Genomic DNA, 14,547 nt, shown 5'->3' with positions numbered 1-14,547 from the left:
CAGCTTTTAAATCAGTGAAGATTGATGTGTCGCCTCTCTCCACTACTCCCCCAATCGTTCAAGCAACATGTGCCTATAAAGTTGTTCGTGTTCTTGCTCGGCGTGTCACAGATATTTTTTTTCGAAGGTTGTCCCCCGACATGTGGCGGCAGTTTCAAGAACATTTTCTTTTCCTCAGCTTGGTTGCACACTTATTGACACTGATCATCAATGAACTTCCTATGGACACTACTAGCTTTCTTTGTGTAAACTATTGCACAGAGTACTCAAGGAGTAAGTTGTTTCTATAAAACTACGTTTTTTTGAACTAAAAATGTTCCAGTGAGTTGTGGAGTTTCAGTTCTTGAATTATTTGTGCTTCCAGCTAATTCACCAGCCGCACATCTAATACGCATCTTCAGCTCACCTTGAGAAATTAGGTCACAACCTAAAACCTACTTTTTCTAAGCCTTATTTGTGTAGCCTACGACCTAGCTTAAGCCAGAATACCATCTTTGACCTAGATCGTGACTTTGAAACATGTTTTTTTTCCAGAACTCAAGTCTGCCCCTGGATCCTTGCAATGACTTCTACGACTACGTCTGCTCCAAGGACAACAGAATCATCACTAAACTCAACTTCACGAATATCTTTGAAGATCGAGACATCCTAGTGAACCTACAAGCCAGATCTTTTGAACATTAACTTTGAAAGTTCAGAAACCAAACATCACATTCCCGAGTAACGGAACCTACACCCCACTTGACCAGATTCTGGACCCAGATCGCTTGATGGCATGGTACTCGGCAATCAACATGGTGGTTACAGATTCTGTAGATTCAGACTATTTTGGAGAGATGTCCTCTGGGGCAAAAAATAACTATTTGGAGAAGGTCTTGTATGCCCTGGAAAAGCTGGAGACAAGCAATCTAACGGTAAAATAACAATAACCTTTAACAATTTAAAATAAAATGTGGTTATTTAGATGACCAATGTTTTGTACACCGCTCTCCACGCTAACATCGAGATTCTCAAGCACCTTAGACTGCCTATCACCAAAGAAAATAAATTCTTACATTACATGTTTGATCTGATGAAGGAGAACACGATCCAGGAGATTCGGAATAGTCCACTGTCGGGTCGATCCATGGCTTTCTTAAATTTATATCTGAAAGATGCAAAAGTGTTATTTGCATTCCTTGAATATAACAATGTAACACTTCTGGAAGATACCAAGCTGGTTTATGAAACTGAGTACTACCGGCTCAGGAGTTTATTATCGCCGGGGTAAGTGGATAGTTGAGAGCTAAAAGAAGAATATCTGCTCCGTTTGTCAATTTCCGCTCAGGTTGTTACGACAAACATTACGGCGGTTGTTTAACAGCACTTTAACACCACGTGTATCATTACTTAAGGATCGGAAATTTAAGGATTGGAGATACTAAAGAATTGCCTAAAAATCTGTTAATTTTCATGGGTTTAGTTTTTCAGAAAGTTTAAGCAATTACAAGCTACTCCACCGTTACAAATATATTTTCAGAGACCTCGAAACCGAAGTGGCGGAGAAAATCCTGAGCCTAGGAGCCATCAACGCAGCAATAAAGTTTATGAGTGAACGAATTCCGGATTACAGCCCAAACTTCTTGTTTCGATCGCTTTTATTGAATCTTGAAAGTGACGCAGCTCAGTACATTAGTTTGATTCATGTTACAGTAGTCACGAGAAGTGATCTTCAGCAGCCAGTTAAAGCGGTTAGTTTTCCAGTTTAAATGTCGAATTGGAAACAATTTCCAGATAGCCGATAAACTTTTCGTACTTGCTCATGAGCTTATGCATTGGGTATACCCACAAGGAACATGGCTGATGGATTCAATTGTTACTAGAACAGCTGAAAAATGTGCACGAGACGAGGTGAAGATGATGGGGGACACTGATGCAGTGGTAAGGAATAACAGAATCTTTATTGAGTCATAGAAAATTTATGTATTTAGAAGCCAGTTGATGGATGGTTTAGCGAAGAAGTTACTCATGAAGATCTGGCGAATATAATGGCTATGAGGATGGTTATGAAGATGGCGGCCAGGAAATCTGCAAATGAAAAGCAGGTAAGACCTCTTATCAACTAGGCATATCTAATATTTCAGCTCTCCCTGGAAACAATCATGAGTAGTTTGTGCGTCCAAGGCAAACCGAAAAACACCGTATGCCGCAATCATCATCCCTTTGAGCTTTCTCTCAACACCGCTGTTCGTCAATATCCACTATTCAGCTCACTTTACGGATGTCGTGCCGGTGATCGGATGTTTGCTAAGCGGGTAAAACTGATGGATGTATTCTGGATGATAAGTGATATTTCAGGAAGAGTTCTGTAAGCCGCTGGGTGGCGAGGTAAACTTGGAAGACTATAAGATCAAACATGAAACGGAGGACGTTGGTTGATTTTTGAATGATTTGATGGGCACCGCAAAGAGTTATAATTTTACGTTTGAAGCTTGAGATTTTGCAAATAAAATTTTTTATTTAACACTGCCAAAAGTTAATGGTTTGATAATGGTTGGTAGTTGCCATTAAAGGTGGAGTACCAAAATCTGAGACTGCATTTTCAGACCTAAAATGGCCTAAAACGGCCTAATTTTGGAATGAAATTGTCTCAAAAAACGTTATGATAAATCAAAATTTTGAAAAAAAAGACTTATATTCGAGTTGAGAAGTTTGAAAAATTTGACATTTTTGCCGAAACTATACAAAACTACTAAACTATTAAACTACGAAGTTCTTATTCTACTTAACATTTTTACTGCCCATTTAATAGTTTCAGTCGATAATATGCTTCTAAAAAGCTTCGGAGACTTTCATAAATTTTCGAAAAAGATCCAGACACTGCTAGTGGAATTCTCTAATTCTGCTTGAAGTTTCATACCTACATATTTCAACCAAACCATCAATGAATACATTTCAAATCGAAAAACTTTTTAAAAATTCTTTTATACAAAAATGTGCCAAATTGAACCAATAGTTGCGGGGGGTATACAAATATTGAGATAGGGTAAAAGAAGATCGTCAAAAAGTCGCTGAAACCAGTAAAAACAAAATACAAGAACTTATGGCTGCCAGGCAAGTGCATACTGTCCGTCCTTCTCGACTTTGCACGATTTTCCCTCCTGGAAGTGAGATTTGTAGGCGAAATCATCATGGGCAACGACGGTCTCGAACTTTCCACCCAACGACCCTTCTGCTCCCTTTTGAATGTCCCCGGCAGATCCGACAAGGTCACTTCCTCCCAACGAGCTTTTCATGACGGACTCGAGCTCCTTGTTGCAGCATGTGAAGCCTGAAAGTGTCCGTGTCAATTAAAATTATAATAAGCCTAATCCTAAGCCTATGCTTAAGCTTAAGCTTAAGCCTAGGCCTAAGCCTGAGCCTAAACCTAAGCCTAAGCCTAAGCCTGAACCTGAGCCTAGGCTTACACCCTCATAATTACTTACCTCCCTCATTAATATAACAATTGTCCTGTGCGAAGCAAACAGTAACGGCCAAAGCGGCTAGCACGACGAGAGAGCGCATTTTTTAGACGTTGAAGACGCTGCAAGGAGGCTCAAAACTGTGCGGACAGTCCTTATATAGTAAAAGATGCGAAATCGAGATAGGTATGGTACGGCGAGTAGTGGGAAAATAGCTTTGATGATTATCTTTGGAATTTTTTCGCCGGGGGCGGCGCTATTTCAAGATCAGATTGTGAGTAGGTCCTCAAGGTTAAAGTGTCAACGTAAAGGCGATTTTTGAATTTGGGTCTTTAAAAACAAATCTAAGAAATAGCTGATCAAACTTAAAAGATAATAAGAAATTTGGTAGAGATGTTGTGCACTTTTCTTCAGAAAAAGATTTTTAAAAAAGCGTCACCCTAATCCTAAGCCTCAGTCAAAACCTGAGCCAAACACAAAGCCTAAGCCTAATCCTAAGAGTAAAATTAATCCCAGTCTGTAGTGGAGATAGCTCGGCTCCAGAAGTTAAAAGGTCCACGACAAGATGTTTAAAGGCTTTGGGATTTAGACGGCGGGCTTTCTCCGATGTACAATGCTCTGAAACTACAAATTGCTGATTCCATAGAGTTCGGGTTCTGAGCTCCATCCTGGATCCTCCATGATGCTCCATCCACCATGAGATGCTCGAAGTTAATCAGTCCTTGGCCACTTCTAAAGCCTTTTTCTGAAGACTCTGGGCCCTTTTGGAACACAAGAAGGCACACCTGATCCGTGCATATTTCAACAATGTTTTAATAACAATATATATGATTTTTAAATGCTTTATTCATAAAAAATCTGGTTTCAGCGACAAAAAGATGACGATCCCCGTAATGTTTTTCATTTTACAGCAGGCAATGGTTCCACTTGCACACATTTTGCAACGTCTTAGCGTCCGAAGAATCCTCCAGCAAGGCCGCCGGCGACAGATCCAGCGGATCCACTGAGTCCTCCGGTGGCGGTGTTGGCAAGTCCGGAGAATTGCTTGAGGTGCTTGGAAACTGATGGCAGACGGAGCTTGTCGTTGAGAGCGAACTTGTTGAAGTACTTTTCTCTGGAGCTGTTGATATCGTACTGAAAGATTCAAGAATTAGCCGGATCTCTCTGAAATCTAATAAACTTACTTTAGCTGGGGTCTCGTAGATGGCCAAGGTGTAACTGTTGGACTGGAACTTGCAGAGACTGGTGCCATTGTAGTGTGTGTTGAGCACAAAGTCCTTTGGAGCCATAACAATCTCATAGGCAGTTTTGAAGTGTTGCTGAACGAAGGTGCTTAGCGCCTGAACGATTGGTCCAAGTGTTTGTGGTCCACCAGCTCCGAAGAGGTCCAGGGTCTGCATTCCGGTCTCCACGACGGTTTTGATGGTGCTATCACAGCAGAACAGCTGGCCAGGCTTGGCAAGCTGACGATCCTTGAGTGATGGGCATGTGTCGGATTGGGCTGAAAAGGATCACGGAGTGAAAGTGTACTGAAAGTGTTGAAATTCCAGAAAAAATACCTCGAACGGCTATAACCGCGCCAAGAAGGAGTAGAAACTTCATCGCTGCCGAGCTGAACACTGATCCTTCCAGCGCCGGCGCCGTCCCTTTTATAGTGAGACCTTCGATGACCTCGATGAGTGTCGCGCGATAAGGGATGTTTGTGTCTTCCGTTCAAGAAGATCGGCGCCGCTGATTGCCCAGTTTGTGCCTTGGTGCCGAGGTCAAGAGTTTTTTTCGTAAACATTTATTTACAGAAAGATAAACATCAAAAGGTAATAGGAGTAAGGAGTATTTTTGAAAGAATCGTCGGTATCTTGTCACTCAAACGTTGCGTGGATCCTTTGGAAGGTCGGCAATGTTGGCGGACTTTCCGAGAGCGGCAAACTCGGCAAACTTCTCGAAGTACTCCTCGACGGCGGCGTTGTTGATGTTGTACTGGAAAATGGTAGGTTACCAGGAGTCTATAGATCTCCAAAAGTTTGGCAATTTTAGAGAAATTTTAGCCAAAACTCATACAATCGTATTATGGGACGACTTAGGCTTAGATTTAGTCTTAGGCTTTGGCTTATCATTAAGCTTTTTTCCGATTTTTCTTGAGGAAAGCATCTTAGTCACAGTTTAAAAAAAAGATAGTTACTCCAAATCTAGTCCAATCTGACAAAATATTCCCTCAAACTACTATGAACTCCTAAATTTTGGCAACATATTGGCCCACAACGGTCGAAAAGTAATTCCGATTCCACTTGCAAAACTATATCGTGCCGAGAATTCTAGCTTGAAAGCAAGACCGATTAAGCTTAACCATTATTTCCAACAAATACTGAATTGAAAAGACACTCGGGTCTAGCGGGGGTTTAGCTTGTAGGCCCCAGAAGAGCTAAGGACCGAAATAGTTAACTATGCTTAAATCAAGCAAACTAACACCTCATACACAGGAAATTCTACATAAAAATCCTTTTTTGCGTACCTGTCCTGGAGTTGGATAGACAATGTAGTGGAATCCATCGGTTGAAGCATGACGGCAGATTGTTCCGTTGAAGTTTGTCTTAAGAGTTGCCTCGCTTGGTCCCATAGTAATCTCATGAGCGGATCCAAATGCCTTTTGAACGCGGGAGCCCAGCTGGTTGGTGAACTTGATGCTGGACACATCCTTGCCTAGCTCGGCGCGGAGTTGAGTGATAATTTTCTTGTATGGATCTGGGCATGTCTGAAATTAAATGGGTTTCAGTGAGATTAAATTTAAAAAATTTCAAAAGATACCGATTCGGTTTTCGGCTCGGTTCCTGGTGGTTGATAAGGATCGGCAGGTTTTGGGAGATCATCATAGGCAGCGAGAACAGACGCAACGAGCACAGTGAGAAGGAGAAAACGGCTCATGATCTCTGAAAGTAATGCCTATTGGGCAGAACACACAAAATACTGAAAGTGAAGAAAGAGAGAAACTCGACAATTTAAATGCCGACTGTCCTCTTATAAAAGGATACGAGACGACCTTCGGTCAATTTTGAAGGTAAACCCTGATAGGCATCTAGTTTGACATGGCGCCTAGCTGCGATTAGATCTGAGTTGAAAAGGAGGTTTGAAGGGAAATTGGAATGTTTCTGTCTTGTTAACTTGTTTCGAGCAGATAGAAGGGGTCTTGAGGGTCTAAAACCGTTGCTGCGTAATGCATAAATTCATGATCTGCGGCCGAACAGCCGAATCTTCCGTAACGCCAAATATCAGCATTCTGCCAAACCGAGTTGAATCCCCAGATTGGGTAAAATTTGGTAAATTCTTGCAAAAATTTCGACTTCACCACATTTAAAGAATAATAAGATGATTTGTTTGTGTAAATAGTTTATTCCAATTTTTCAAAATTCAAAATTTGAACATATGATTAGTTGTGGTGTACACTGTAGAGCTTTCCTTTTGATCAAGTATAACTCTCACAAATTTCCTCAATTCAAATGCATTTAACAAAGTGTTCAAATTCCTTTTGTTGCACCCGAGGTAAGATATTTGGATTATTACTGGTGTTATGATGACGTCCACCACCAGTATCAGGATTAATTCAGATACAATTCCTTGGCCGTTATGGAATAAGTAGAGAGCAGTTGCTATTAGGAACTTAAACAAAATTTATTTATGAAGAATACGTATTGATTCTAACCGATTTAAATATAAAAACCGTAATGGTCTGCCAGAAAATATATTTTTGCGGAGAACTTTGCTTCACTGATGGTAAATGAGCAAGCCTTCGAACGCTAATTGTAATTGGTATATATAATAGAGCAGAGAAAAATATTAGCGCACTTGTTGAACCCAAAGTTATCTTGAAGTAATTTTTGGTCTCTAGAGCAACGTAATAAAACTAACCGCTAGCACTATTGCTTCATTAGATTTCCTAATATCTGCTACTCCGTTTTTATTCATTAGGAGCATCGATGTATTGACAACTAATTCCTTAACACCAATCGCAAGATAGAAGCACTTGATGAATTTCATCTGAACGTTTTGAACTCGCTTCACAAAATGCTCAGCTCGTGGGGAAAAATAGACGATGAACTTTTCCAATGCAAGTATAGATATCAAATAATTAAACACTTCGGATATTACATATAGTATGCAAGTTATCAAAAATAACAACATTAGAAATATGGATTTTAGAGAGAAGATTCTGAAAAGTTAAAGGCAATTAATAATTATGTATATCATCCAAATACACTTACGATGCATCATTAAAGTCAATATCGAGTGAGAATCCGAATAAAACTAATAGAAGTCCACACGTGAATATGATGTATGAAGTTTTGACCATTTTGTAGAAGTGGTTGGTGATCGGGAAGATGAACGCCTGTACGAGAAGTCTGTATAGTTTGTAGTATTGATTTTTAAGGAACAAAACGTAAAGGTAGCCTACCCCTGCTTTCATCAGAGAGTACAAATAACTGTGATAACTAATACTGTAAATAATGAACACCTAATACCGAATACTGAATACTTAATGCCTAATACCTAATACTGAACTCAAATCTTAATCCCAACTAATTTGAGAATTTTGCTAAGGAACTTTTTTTGTTACTTTAAATTCTTATTTTAAAGCTCTGAAGCTATGCGGAAAAAAGTTTTAAATAAAATTTGGAACATTAAATTAATTAAGTTTAATATGTCATTTAATGATATTGTCATAGAATTTCTTGATAATTCAAGCCTATTCCCTACTAGTAAGAGCAATTTAAGCTTGTTTTTGCGTGGAGAAACCACCTACCGCTTCATCCCTCTTCCGATTCACTTTGTTCACATATACATAGAACGGAAATAGCACAATATAACAGCACAAAATACACACCAAAGTCGAGATCCATAAAAAATGGAAAGGACTTGGGGATATTTGTACTGCAGCGGGAATTGAGTTGCTTCTCGTGGTGAACTCCATGAGAGACTAATGAAATTTTTGAAGTTTTTTTCAAGCATCGAATAAGCATGCATATATTCCACCTGCCAAGAACTCATGGTGGGCAAGACTAGCCTATATTATTAATCGTTGAACATTATGTATTAATTCCTAATCCATTTTTGATCGCTAATCAAATAAAACAACAATTTTGATTGAATAATATACTAGAAGGTGGTGTAGTCGAAATAAGTTTTTTGTTGCAATATTAGACTTAAAAGTGTCTGAACACACCGAATTTTATAATTAAACTTTTTTTCAAAAAATGTTATAGTGGCTCAAAAGATTACCTGGAATTAGTTAGAATTTGAAATTTGGCCGACTTGTTAGTGGATGGAGTAACTTTTTGAAATCATCTCTAATTTTATATGTATTCATTGCATTTTCAACTCGATTTTGGTACATTTAAGTTTTGAATGATCGAGTAATTTCTGTTTGATGTTTCATTGAATTTCAGACGTTACAGATGTTTCAGCTAGAAATTTGGTGGTCTATGACGATTCCTACTAAAATCTCGGTGCTTTCAGCGGTTAGTTGGCCACTTTTGCATCTGCTTAGAATCACCGAATGTAATTACAGTACTCTTTTTGAATTTTGTTATCTTCCAGCATTTGCTTGATCGGTTTGGAATTCTACCTGTTAAAAATTTTTTAAACTGAGAATTATGGAAAATATGGAATTTCAAATGTGCACTGGTTTTCAAAATTTTTTAAACTGAGAATTATGGAAAATATGGAATTTGAAATGTGCACTGGTTTTCAAAATTTTTTAAACTGAGAATTATGGAAAATATGGAATTTGAAATGTGCACTGGTTTTTAATTTTGCAAAATTTGAATGATGGCCTACATCAACTATTTTTGAGTCATTCGCACTTAGTGAAGCAAAAGCGCCAGCTATGAGCCAAGTTATTAAAGCTCAAAGTTTGTACATTTTTGTCGGACACTCACGTGTCGAAAAGTTGACCCTATTTTTTATTTCTGTCAAGAATGCAATTTCCGGATTTAATATAGGAAGAGGCTTAGTTTTTGTTTTAATTTCGAACATTTCAAAACTTTAAAATTTTCGTGTAGTTTATCAAAGCTTCAAAAAGTTTTCAATTTTTTCTAAGATGTTCCAAAAGTTCCTAGAATTTTTCAAAACTTTTTTATTTCCAATTCAACACCCCGTCACTGACCTCATTTTACTATCCTTCCAAAACACAAAAATATTTTAAAAACTACAATAATCCTACAGTAACCCTGCAGTACCCTACAGTAACCCTACAGTACCGACAAAAATGTACAAACTTTGAGCTTTAATAACTTGGCTCATAGCTGGCGCTTTTGCATTCACTAAGTGCGAATGACTCAAAAATAGTTGCCCCACCATGGTCATTATTGAGGGGATTGGTTTTGGGAAGGGTAGAACACTAATTTGCGCGGGTTTCTGGAGACCGCGAAAATTGAATATTTTCTTTGTACTGAAGAGTTTTATATTTTTCAATGCCATACGAGCAGTTTTTCTGACATTTGGTTCCAATTTGAGCACAAGAGAGAACTTCAAATTACCAATTTTTTGAAACTATTTTGAAAAAAATTGACCAACTTTCCAAAATGTAGGCCATCATTCAAATTTTGCAAAATTAAAAAGATGGATTAAACGTGAAAAACTTTCCTACCACTCTCTCTCTCTCTCTCTCTATTTTGGGGATGAATTCGATCGTTTTCATTTCTTATTTTTATAACGTGAGGAGAATTTAATTTTTAAGATATTTCGAGATTTCTACTTTTTTCTAATCCTATTGAAAATCGCACCAGGGGTGTGCGGCAAATTTGCCAAAATTGCCGAGCTCGGCAACTTTTGAACTTTGCCGCACACGTAAAAAATTTGGCAGTGCAATTTTGACAAAAACTATTGGTCTACAAAAATTTTGTAAAATGGCACAAAATTGAGTTATTATAGTGATGGTTAATCAAAATTTTGAGATTTGCCGCACACCCCTGGACCGCACTATTCGAAAATTTTAACCTCACTTCCAGCTGGGCAGGCCGGACGCCTGCGATGCTATTGTATTTCACCCAAACCCAAAAATCAGGGATCAGGGCCGCCTTCTTACACTTAGAAACTTTAAGTCATTTCTATCCCTACTCCCAGCAGACCAGGCCGGAGGCCTCCTATGAGACTACGTCTGTTTTTGGAAAGGCCAGTTAATCCGGATTGAGGGCCGCAGGCCCGAATACACATAGAAGTGTTGGACAATCGTTAAACCTACTCTAAGCCCAATAAATCAGGATGAGTGCCGCAGGCCCGAATACACTTAAAAAAGACCCAGAAAAAATATTATCTTCAAATGACCATGGCTCAGTCAATTTTGGTTAAAAAAGATCCAAATTTTCCCCAGTTTACCAACTTAATCTACTGCGAAGCCTAGCGCGCTTGACGCGCTAGTCCGGGTCGGGGCTATAAAATTCACTATCAGCTCAGAAAAAAATCAATAATTTTTTTGGGGTTGAAATCGGCTGGGGCCAAGGGTGTCGTTATTCGATTTTTCGATGTTTTTGAGAGAAAAATAAAAATAGAAAAATCGAAAAATTTTCGATTTTTCGGTTTTCCGAAAAACCTTTAAAAAATGTTCAGAAAATCAACAATAAAATATTATTTTTCATCCAATTTTGTTTAAATTGATTATAAAAAACATAGCAATTTATTCCACAAAAAAGAACAATAACCAAAATTTTAAGCTAATTTTTGAAAAATGAAAAAATTGTTCGAAATATCAGAAAATCGAAAATCTTTTTTTTAAATCGAGATCGGTATCAAAAACGCATAGGACTATGCTTCTGAGCTTTTTTAAGCGGGTCGACCACATAAAATCCCTTTTTCCAGCAAACATTCCCAACTCTACAGACACATTCATCCGCTGGAACAACGCATTCAACACATTAAACATGACATTTGTCGGCACACTTCAATACTCTATCATGATATTCTGCGGCTACAAATTGTATTATGAAATGGAAGAGAAGCTCAGCATTATTTCAGACGATTCTCGAAAACTTCATCGTCAAATTGTCAAAACTCTTCTGCTTCAGGTACACACTATCATTTGTTTTTGTTAACACCCATATTTTTTACAGATAATAACGCCAACCATCGTGATGTACTCGCCAGTGTTCTTAGTGATTTACCTACCACTTTTAAATCTGGATTTCAGCCTGCCAATGGGAATATTTTTGGGCATTTTTTCTTTTTATCCGGCTCTGGGTGCATTCATATTGATGTATGTTGTCACAGACTACAGGAGAGCTATCAAAGGTTTGTATAAACTCAGACACTAATGAGTTTGTCTTTTCAGATGTGTTAAAAGTTCTCAATCCATTCAAAAAAGTAACCGTTAGTACTTTGGTGGTAATTCCTGGGCAAGCAATTTATACCATAAGTTATTTATGAAAAACGTACATGAAAAGATGTTATTTTGCAGTTTTCCATATCATAATTTTTATATTGTAAAATTCATAACACTTGAAAATGGATCGAAATGCAAAAATTAAATTATACCGAAATTTTTTGAAATTCTCAGAAAACTTGGAAATTCCTGGAAAAAACACCCATAATTACATTTCTGAAAGGTCCGGGAAACAGCGAGGAAAGCGTGTCAGATTTTTGCCACAGAATATCTCAGAATTTCGAAAAAAAAAAAACTTTTTTTGTGTTACATGGTATTGATCGTTTTCCAGATTTTCAGACACTGTTCTGCCAAAAATTATGAATTAGTGTAAAATTACCAGGGTTTTCAGACATCTTCAGAGTTTCAGCTAATCTTTTTTCAACGAAACATGCTAGAAAACGCGTTAAAACTGCCATTAAATTCGCAAAAAATGTAGTATTGGCATTTCCTATCAAATCGGTTGTGTGTTTTCTCTTTCACGTAGTTGGTGGAATTTTTTTGAATTTTTTAGTCTTCAAAACCTACGAACAAGTAATTTCTAATAGAAACGTGGTAACAAAAATTAATTTCTTTGTTTGAAAAGAAACAATTGCACGTATTTTTCTCCTTAGAATATTAATTTAATTTATTTATTCTTCACAATGCCACATCTCTCCACGTGTGTACAACAACAACTAAAAAACTAAATGTATTCATTTCTCGACTCTCTCGTCTTAGCTTTTTGTGAAAGCATCGGAAATGTGGTGAGTTCTATGGCATTTTTGTGGTTTTCAGATTTTTTTTGGTGTTATTATAAAAAAACTTCTTGTTGAATCTTAAGTTTTCAATGGTTTATTGCAAAAAATCAGCTCAGCAAACACGAAGTACTATCAACTTCAACCTAATTTTGAATACTTTCAGGTGCCTCGGATATTTGTCAACCTCTATAGGAACTATAGGACTATAGGAACGAACTCGGTGGATTGGAGATTTATAGAGTACTATTCTTTTTTGAAAAAACTATACAACATTTTATTATTTTCAGTGAGTCCCGAGAACAGCTCTAATGCTCAGCTACAATGCTCTATAAGCCATGTAGGATTTGAGAAGGCAAACACGGATCAACGGTAGGATTACTGTCTTTTTCAAATATTTCATTAGTTTTTGGTACTGCTTGTCATATAAAACAACTGTTTAATAGAGCAAAAACTTCTGTGAAGAACGAATAAATTCATTTTCAGATCGGCATAGGACGGACGCATTCAAGGAACAACACAAGGAGTCCACGAGGAGATGTTGCGACTTCGCGAAGATTTTATTAATTTAACTTTTTTTTGGAAATTTTTGTATTTTTTCAATCTTTTTTATCCTTTCTGCATAGCAAATTGCAATTTGCAATTTGCAACGATCGGACAACAGGTAATTCTGAGTTTGAAAAATTGTTGGGCGCATGTGAAACAGAAATTCTTTTGTGCTGCTGCTACATATTAGATTTTCTGTACTGCTATTAGAACTTCTGCTATTAGAGCAAATCTCTCATTAGAGCAATTTTAGTTTGAGAGCTCAGATTAGGTAGGGGCAACGAGTACTTGGGTGGCTTGTCATTTGGCAAGTTTGCTCTTGCGGTTTGCAACCTTCTGCTCATAGAGCAACTATCTTTTTAGAGAAATTATAGTTTACGAGTTTATGATAGGTAGGTGCAACGAGTACTTGGGTGGCTTGTCATTTGGCAAGTTTGCTCTTGCGGTTTGCAATCTTCTGCTATTAGGGCAACTATCTTTTTAGGGTAATTATAGTTTTTGATATCATTTTATTTATGGTTTCAAATTTGTGAACAGTCCGCCACCTTTCAATTTGATAAGAATGATTGTGGTTTTAACTGTGTCAACTGAAAAACGCAAATTAAAACAGTATACTTTCTATCAGAAGAAGTTTAACATTGGTTCAATTCTTTGGAACTAAAAAGAATTAGTACATTGCTAGAAAAATATAGAAAAATTTCCATTTGCAAGGCAATTTTCTGAAAAAACACTGTTGGTCGAAAAAAGAAAAAATCAATAACCATTACGACGACCTCTCAAAACTCCTGATTTTGAAAGATTTAGGGTTCAAAAAGATTGAAAAGAGCGTTTGTTGAAAGTTAATGTTCAAAAAAAAACCGAGAAATATTATCAACTTTACACGACTTCTTTTTCGACTGGGCATGTCTGTAATTTCTTTTTTGCATGGCGGAAATCTCTCGCTTTGTAGATAAAAATAATAAAAGGTGATACTTAAAGAATACTTCAATGCAAGTATCCTAACTAGTATATTTCCAGCTTTGTGCTATTTATGCTGATCAAACAAGCCAATTTCAAGAATCTACTGCAATCGAATTAATACTCATATTGTTCGTGTTTGATATAATTGTGACACCTTTATTGATTCAGCTAACCTATTTGGGATGCAATATATTTGGTTTTATGTCAAAGTTAAAAAAGATTGCAAATAGAATTTGTAATAAAACTGATAATGTTGTGGAGCCGCAGAGATTTTAAATAATAAATGTAGAATAGCAAACATATTTGAATGAAGTATTTATTTCGAGCAAAAAAGGAACACATATATAATTATTGAAACTCCCAATTATTACTGTATTTGATGAAGAGGGCGAACTGCAGAATTTGTTTTTTGATTGAATAAAACTTTTAAAAATGTCTTCAAATTAAACGAAGTGAGCAA

The 14,547-nt window shown here is 37.2% G+C and overlaps 6 protein-coding genes and 1 long non-coding RNA gene across 7 annotated transcripts; 3 read left to right on the top strand and 4 right to left on the bottom strand.

Moving 5' to 3' along the window:
- Nucleotides 1-519: 519 nt before the first annotated feature.
- F09D12.2 (Peptidase_M13_N domain-containing protein) lies at nt 520-2,418 on the top strand (the record flags this gene model as incomplete). The annotated part of the gene is made up of 8 exons (NM_067947.1): nt 520-651; nt 699-914; nt 965-1,266; nt 1,520-1,730; nt 1,774-1,920; nt 1,971-2,084; nt 2,124-2,294; nt 2,338-2,418. 8 exons carry the CDS (start codon nt 520-522, stop codon nt 2,416-2,418), a joined length of 1,374 nt encoding a protein of 457 aa, NP_500348.1.
- A 461-nt stretch (nt 2,419-2,879) lies between these two features.
- On the bottom strand, nt 2,880-3,666 carry grd-10 (Ground-like domain-containing protein). Its single transcript, NM_067946.5, has 2 exons — nt 3,465-3,666; nt 2,880-3,310 (listed from the first exon to the last, which is right to left on the bottom strand). The coding sequence occupies exons 1-2, from the start codon at nt 3,541-3,543 to the stop codon at nt 3,081-3,083; spliced, it is 309 nt and encodes a 102-aa protein (NP_500347.1). The 5' UTR covers nt 3,544-3,666; the 3' UTR covers nt 2,880-3,080.
- Nucleotides 3,667-4,267: 601 nt separating this feature from the next.
- grd-3 (Ground-like domain-containing protein) lies at nt 4,268-5,050 on the bottom strand. Its single transcript, NM_067945.7, has 3 exons — nt 5,000-5,050; nt 4,625-4,941; nt 4,268-4,574 (listed from the first exon to the last, which is right to left on the bottom strand). The coding sequence occupies exons 1-3, from the start codon at nt 5,040-5,042 to the stop codon at nt 4,389-4,391; spliced, it is 546 nt and encodes a 181-aa protein (NP_500346.2). The 5' UTR covers nt 5,043-5,050; the 3' UTR covers nt 4,268-4,388.
- Nucleotides 5,051-5,213: 163 nt separating this feature from the next.
- grd-13 (GRounDhog (hedgehog-like family)) lies at nt 5,214-6,409 on the bottom strand. Its single transcript, NM_001028251.5, has 3 exons — nt 6,243-6,409; nt 5,950-6,189; nt 5,214-5,417 (listed from the first exon to the last, which is right to left on the bottom strand). Exons 1-3 carry the CDS (start codon nt 6,357-6,359, stop codon nt 5,304-5,306), a joined length of 471 nt encoding a protein of 156 aa, NP_001023422.1. The 5' UTR covers nt 6,360-6,409; the 3' UTR covers nt 5,214-5,303.
- A 433-nt stretch (nt 6,410-6,842) lies between these two features.
- On the bottom strand, nt 6,843-8,400 carry srz-32 (Serpentine Receptor, class Z; the record flags this gene model as incomplete). The annotated part of the gene is made up of 5 exons (NM_067944.4): nt 6,843-7,091; nt 7,135-7,296; nt 7,341-7,641; nt 7,694-7,818; nt 8,233-8,400. The coding sequence occupies 5 exons, from the start codon at nt 8,398-8,400 to the stop codon at nt 6,843-6,845; spliced, it is 1,005 nt and encodes a 334-aa protein (NP_500345.2).
- Nucleotides 8,401-11,233: 2,833 nt separating this feature from the next.
- Nucleotides 11,234-14,336, top strand: C04C3.7 (Seven TM Receptor; the record flags this gene model as incomplete). Its single annotated transcript, NM_067943.3, has 6 exons — nt 11,234-11,491; nt 11,537-11,714; nt 11,755-12,824; nt 12,872-12,953; nt 13,068-13,245; nt 14,145-14,336. 3 exons carry the CDS (start codon nt 11,234-11,236, stop codon nt 11,847-11,849), a joined length of 531 nt encoding a protein of 176 aa, NP_500344.2. The 3' UTR covers nt 11,850-12,824; nt 12,872-12,953; nt 13,068-13,245; nt 14,145-14,336.
- On the top strand, nt 12,251-14,411 carry linc-89. Its single transcript, NR_101896.1, has 4 exons — nt 12,251-12,590; nt 12,748-12,824; nt 12,872-12,953; nt 13,068-14,411. It is a non-coding gene; the product is annotated as a long non-coding RNA linc-89 (long non-coding RNA).
- Nucleotides 14,412-14,547: the final 136 nt, after the last annotated feature.

Source organism: Caenorhabditis elegans, chromosome IV, assembly GCF_000002985.6.
Source record: "Caenorhabditis elegans chromosome IV".
NCBI lineage: Eukaryota > Metazoa > Nematoda > Chromadorea > Rhabditida > Rhabditidae > Caenorhabditis > Caenorhabditis elegans.
Note: the sequence above shows the minus strand (reverse complement) of the source record. Positions and strands in the feature narration are given on the sequence as shown.

Excerpts from the sequence above, each read along its gene's own strand:
- grd-10 (NM_067946.5), bottom strand. The coding sequence starts at position 3,543 with ATGCGCTCTCTCGTCGTGCTAGCCGCTTTGGCCGTTACTGTTTGCTTC. Across the intron at positions 3,311-3,464 it reads TTGTTATATTAATGAGGGAG|GCTTCACATGCTGCAACAAG; the intron begins GTAAGTAATTAT and ends GGACACTTTCAG.
- grd-3 (NM_067945.7), bottom strand. The coding sequence starts at position 5,042 with ATGAAGTTTCTACTCCTTCTTGGCGCGGTTATAGCCGTTCGAG. Across the intron at positions 4,942-4,999 it reads CGCGGTTATAGCCGTTCGAG|CCCAATCCGACACATGCCCA; the intron begins GTATTTTTTCTG and ends GATCCTTTTCAG. Across the intron at positions 4,575-4,624 it reads TCTACGAGACCCCAGCTAAA|TACGATATCAACAGCTCCAG; the intron begins GTAAGTTTATTA and ends TGAATCTTTCAG.
- grd-13 (NM_001028251.5), bottom strand. The coding sequence starts at position 6,359 with ATGAGCCGTTTTCTCCTTCTCACTGTGCTCGTTGCGTCTGTTCTCGCT. Across the intron at positions 6,190-6,242 it reads CCGAGCCGAAAACCGAATCG|ACATGCCCAGATCCATACAA; the intron begins GTATCTTTTGAA and ends ATTTAATTTCAG. Across the intron at positions 5,418-5,949 it reads TCTATCCAACTCCAGGACAG|TACAACATCAACAACGCCGC; the intron begins GTACGCAAAAAA and ends ACCATTTTCCAG.